At 35.4% G+C, this 6,000-nt stretch overlaps 1 protein-coding gene across 7 annotated transcripts in view; it reads left to right on the plus strand.

Annotated features, from left to right (window-relative positions):
- Window positions 1-5,510, plus strand: part of ELAVL2 (ELAV like RNA binding protein 2) — a 230,077-nt gene extending 224,567 nt beyond the window's left edge. For 6 of the 7 annotated variants that reach the window (XM_083185274.1, XM_083185266.1, XM_083185291.1 and 3 more), the window contains 2 exons: window positions 573-614; window positions 2,762-5,510. In XM_083185274.1, the coding sequence (XP_083041400.1) occupies window positions 573-614; window positions 2,762-3,092 (373 nt within the window). In that variant the 3' untranslated portion in view covers window positions 3,093-5,510. The remainder of the gene's footprint in view (window positions 1-572; window positions 615-2,761) is intronic. The other variant, XM_083185310.1, reaches the window with a different exon arrangement.
- Window positions 5,511-6,000: the final 490 nt, after the last annotated feature.

Below are 6,000 nucleotides of genomic sequence, written 5' to 3' on the forward strand. Positions count from 1 at the left end.
GTTTTTTCTTTTATCTTCATCAGGGCTGGGCAACACCGGCCTTCCAGATGTTAGTGAACTACACATCCCAGAATGCCTTGCATCAGTTTCAGCATGGCCACATAGCAAAACTAATGCAAAGCATCCTGGGATGTGTAGTTCACTAACATCTGGAGGGCCGGTGTTGCCCAGCCCTGATCTTTATTTTACTTTTAGGTGCTCACTCTATTATGACTGAATAGTACTATTTTTTTTCCCCTTTTTCAATTTAATCTTCTCATAAGAGCTGCTTAAAGTCACCATAGCGCAGAGCATATATATTCGCTCTACTTGGGCCCAACCTCTCTTCTGTTCAAGTCTGTTGATTTGTATTTAATGGATAGTATATATAAGATATAAGCTTCTCAAACTAGAAGTGTGCAAGTATTTTGATTTTAATATCTTAGTTATAGTAGGACACAATTTAATGGCTACTTGAAGGTCTAGGAATATTTTCCAACTGTTCAGTGACATCGCCAGAAATATACATGTAGCTTAACGCTTTTTAAAAAGCGATGTGCCAAGACTGAACAACTGCTAAATGTGTTTTGCAGGTTGGATAATCTGCTCAATATGGCTTATGGAGGAATAAAGAGGTAATAGTGAGTGTATTTGTATGTCTAGCATGCATGTAACTGAAATACTGTCTGCCCTTTTCATTTGACTTGGCAAAACATGTCCATTTGGATGGAAGTTCTGTTTTTTTTATTATTATTATTTTCCCCCACCCCTTTAATTCATTTGAATGTCCGTGTCGTGTACTGGTTCTAGTATTATTTTGACATCTATTTTCTTGTTTACACCATCCATCTGGTGTCTGTTGATCACTTTGATTTTGTTATACGTGTGAAATTGTGCTGTAGTTTGAACACATACATGTGTAACCTTTTGAATTCCATTCCATAATGTTTCTAAAATTCATTTTGGGCTTGCACAATATTTAGCTTTTTTTTTTTTATATCATATAATTTGGCCACAATATTAGAATGGAACATGCTGTACTTTTTTATATCTGGGGCATAGTCATAACTCTAATGCCATTTCGTACAGTCTAATAAAAACATTGCAGCTTGGAATTATACATAATGTACCGCATTCAGCAAGAACAGGGTAATCACCATTTGAAACAAGTGAGTGGCTATGTTTTTGTGCAAAGGAAATTTATAAACAGCAAAGCAGTTTGACAACATACAGTACTTTGATATAGTGAGATGTTTAAAGGCCTATACACACTGGGCGACTTTGAGCTGAAAGCCACCCAGTGTGTATGACCCGGTGGTGAGCGCTGCTGCGCGCTCCCGCAACATCGCCGGGAAAGCCGTTCATCTGCTGGTTATACCAGCAGATTGAGCACCTTTCAGGACGGCTTTGCATAGTGCTCTGCTATGCAACGCTGTCCTCCCCCCTCCGTCAGCGGGGAAAGCCGCTCAGTGTGTATGCACTGAGCGGCTTTCCCAGCAGCGATGAAAGCGATCATCGCTGGGCATAGTCGCCCAGTGTGTATGGACCTTAAGATGAAGTGTAATATTTATACTGGGAAGTCCTGTATTGGACATTAAGGAGAACAGTTTTAAGGTTATGTGTTTGAACAATTAAGACCTCTTACTGTACCTCCTAATATAGCAATTTAAATAAAACCTGAATAGCTTCTATAAACTATAACAGTACTAAACATATTTATGTAATGTCTCTTACTTGTTTTGGCTGATGATGGGTAAAACAGTGCGACGTAGCCATGGTACTGTCTCAGTTGCATTCTACCACAACAAACTTAATTTTTTGATACCTTTATTGGATTCAAAATGAACAAATGCACAGCATAACCGCGTCATCTTATTATTATGGAGATACTGTGCTCGGTTCAGTGTTTGAATATATGTTTGAAACGTACTGTGACATTGTAGTGTACTAGTCATTGCTCAAAATGCTGTTATAGCTCCGCAAACCAATACTATAGCCCCTCCAAAACTTCATTTGAAAATACACCTAAAAACTCTACCAAACAGAATAGAGGTGACAGATGGGAGTGGTATTTCCAAAACTTACAGTCCCTCTGGAAGCAACATACAAAGCTTGCTTAACTTTGATAATGTGGTGTGCATCTGGTGTGCTCAAATGGTTTTGATGCAATTCATAATCAGAATTTATTTACCTAAATTGCGGTGAATATGCCAGCTCCTCATTGGTTTTTAGTCCCATTAAATTTGACTGATCTGCAGTATGGGATGTATATGAACAAAATTGCTATATTTGGAGGTTTTCAATGTGTTTAGTACACAGAGAAGCTTTTCTTTGTATATACCAAGTCTCTAAACATGACAGTGATCAAATACTAGAACCAATTTTTTTATAGTAGTGTCTTTAGTGTCCAAATCTTTCTGCAAAAGCTTTGCTACGTTTTTACTTTATGTACAATCTTTAAGAAAAGTGTAAAGTGCAGTAGGTCCTAGAGGAAGTGTTGATTAAACTGCATGTGTGTTTCTATGTGTGTATGTATGTATGTATGTGTATATATATATATATATATATATATATATATATATATATTATCTGCGCTTAACTATTTCTTCCTGCATGGTTTTTTTTATTTATTTATTTTTTCTGTAACATGGCTTTTACATGATTTATTTTTTGCAGGAGCACTTACTAATACCCCACCCCCTTTTACTGCATTATTTTGTTTCATCTTTATTTTCATACATTAATAGCCTAAATAGCTAACATGTTATCTTTGCTCTTCTAGTAGGTTCTCACCGATGACTATCGATGGCATGACAAGTTTGGCTGGAATAAACTTTCCTGGACATGCTGGCACTGGATGGTGCATATTTGTGTACAACTTGGCACCCGACGCAGATGAAAGCATCCTGTGGCAAATGTTTGGCCCCTTTGGAGCAGTCACTAATGTGAAAGTCATCCGTGACTTCAACACAAACAAGTGCAAGGGCTTTGGGTTTGTGACAATGACTAACTATGATGAGGCAGCAATGGCTATTGCTAGTCTTAACGGGTATCGCCTTGGTGACAGAGTATTGCAGGTGTCTTTCAAAACAAGCAAAACGCACAAAGCTTAAATTAACCTCACTCCTGTTAACACATACATGTATCAAAGGCAAGTTGGTAAATTTTATACTTGATCAATTTGCTCTTTTAAGCAATGTGGGAGGTTGGCAAAATTAGAAAATGGTCTAGTAACCTTAGAACTTGTGACATTTTGTTATTAGTCTTTGAATTTATTATCTTTTATGTTTGACTATGGATGCTAGATAACAGGGTTTTTACCTGTCTCATTGCATTCTACCGCCTTCTGTAAATGGGGCCTTTTACTATTTCTGCAATGAGAAATTATTTTTTTGTTTTTACATTATTGCCTTTGATCCTGTGCATTTGGTTAAAAAAGAATAGCAACTTGTGTTTTCAATGGGATTTTTTTTTTCTGTAATACATAAGTTTAGTGTTATAAAGCAGTTTATCAAAAGTTGTTTTTGAGGTAGAAAATATGTATATAATATATATATATATTTTCTATTTTCTTTTATTTATAAGATGTAAACCTATTTATGTTCAGTTTTATTTTGTTGTGTTTGGGTTTAGGGGCAAGGGTGGCCTCAGTTATAAAACCTATTGTAAGATTACTGAAGAATTTTCATAAAGTAGTACAGTACCTTGCCAAAGAGATGATAACCTCTTTGATATGGGTTTCAAATGAGAAAAAGCATCTATTTTTATAAAAAAGTAAAATAAAAAAATTTGAACAAACTTTTTACTGGTCCTGGAACAAACTATTTTGACTTGAATACTTTGCAAAATCTACTTCATATGACAACCCTGTGAGCTTTTAAAACATTCCAGGATATTTGTGTGATATTTTTGGAGAGGGATACTGTTCTGAAGCTGGGAGGGAATTAAATGGACTCATAAGGGATGTAGTTTTTGTTTTAAATTTCTTGGTTTCTTTAGCATTTTGTATTAAGGGTCATATTAAATGGGACTGGTTGGTATAATGTTAATGATCATTTTGGTCATCCTGGTGATCTGCAATTGCTCACAGTTTGTAATTTTGAGACAAATTAAAAAATAAATATCAAAGTATAGAAGGAGCTGGCAAGAAAATGTAATTGCCAATCTAATTTTGGGGGAAATAAATCTGTTCTTCCTAAAGCATTCCCTTCAGAAAGGAGCTCATGGTGTTTAGTGATGTACTTTGTCTTGTTTAATTTTTTATTTTTATTTTTAAATATATACAGTAAATATCATTTTGTGTAAGGAAAAGCTGCACATATAGTGGCACTATCAAACTGCAAAGTGGCACAATTTTGTCTGTTAAATGTAATTCTGTTTAATGCTAGCACCTGAGCTTTGTGTGGTGTTTGACCCTACAATCATTTAAAAAAACAGAAGAAAAAACCTAGCTAAGATGGGGTCTGCAGCTTGCTGGTAGACTACACATTCTCCGTTTTTTTTATTTGTTTTTTTGCTGCTAGGATTCTGTTAACTATGCCATTTTAATGGCTTACTTTTAGTTTATCAAACCTTTTTCTTATAAGTGGTGTTACACTTTATTTTTTGTTATATATGTAATCATTGTTACTTGAATTACATATTATGTTGGTCCTGAGAACTTGAAATATATTAATTTTGTTGTTGTTTTTTTTTAAATCTAAAACTAACTTAAGTTTATAGTGGTGATAGGTTTTGCGTTTTTCTATTTAAGCATTTGTTGGAGAAACTAGAGTACTTTTTTTTATTTTTTTGCATATGCTATTAAAAATCAAATTTTAAATGCACTTATCACTTGGGAAGATAAGATGGTTTACCATATATGAATGAATAAAAAAATAGATCTCTATAAAAGTAAAGAGTTTGGTGCCTTTTACAGGTACCATTTACAAGATCATTTTGATTTTGCTGTGTACTAATTTAAATGCTTCCTCTTAGGAAAAGCAATGTGTGCTATTCATTACATATTTGTATATGATGTTGCGGTTGCTATTTTTTTTACTTTGTCTTTAGCAGTTTCATTTAATAATGGTTGCCCAGTACATATACTGTGAAAATAGCATGTCAAAGTGTTAAGGCAAATTTTCATACTCCTTTTTCACACGATTTAAATTTCCTATTTTGGCAAACCTATAAACAGTAGGGTGTTTTTTTTGTTTTGTTTTTAAGGCTTATTTGGGACACCCTTATTTATGAAATATTTATATAGAAATATGTAAGGTTTTGCAGACATTGTGAAAAGAGCATGAAAATTGTACTTCACTTTACAGCATTTCTTGGAGCACTTGGTAATGTGTGAGGCTGGTGTTTATTTGAAGTTGTACAGTACTGTATGCCTTGATTAGCACATCTGTTAATATATATATTCTGTTGAGTATTTAACAGGCTGTATGTTTTTTTTTTATTATTATTATTATTATTATTATTTTGTGTTTGGATCCTTTGTATTTTTTCCATGTTTAGTACATCAATAAACAAAGTTGAAGGGACAACGTGGTTGTTTTTTCTTTTCTTTTTTTGGGGGGGAGGGGGGTGCTTGGAATAAATTGATTCAGCGGACCTAACTCTGTTACTAGATGATATAAGACCGTACAGCCTAGCTCTGAAATTGTCCAGGTGTCCTGGTAATACCAGACATAGGTTCTGCAAACATATTCTCTTGAAAATATGCAGAACTCAAGGACTTAAAGAGTAAAATTCAAATATGCACCAATCTGAACCCCAGGGTTGATTATGATTGAATGGGTCCCCCGCGCGTTCGCACGGGTGGGGGCATTTATGACGACTGCACATGGTTATTTATGCGCATGTGCAGCCAATGTGAGCGAGCGATCACACACAGAAGTCTGGGTGTGGGGCGGCAGGCCAGGAAATTCGGCCATGGGAGCGAAGCCCAGCATATTTCATGGGCGTTCCCATGGAAATTCCCAGATGGGGCAGGCAGCAATTTCAGCTTCCCACACAGGGCGCTCACAGATCAGA

This window comes from Crinia signifera, chromosome 1 (genome assembly GCF_055691185.1).
Source record: "Crinia signifera chromosome 1, ASM5569118v1, whole genome shotgun sequence".
NCBI classification, from domain to species: domain Eukaryota; kingdom Metazoa; phylum Chordata; class Amphibia; order Anura; family Myobatrachidae; genus Crinia; species Crinia signifera.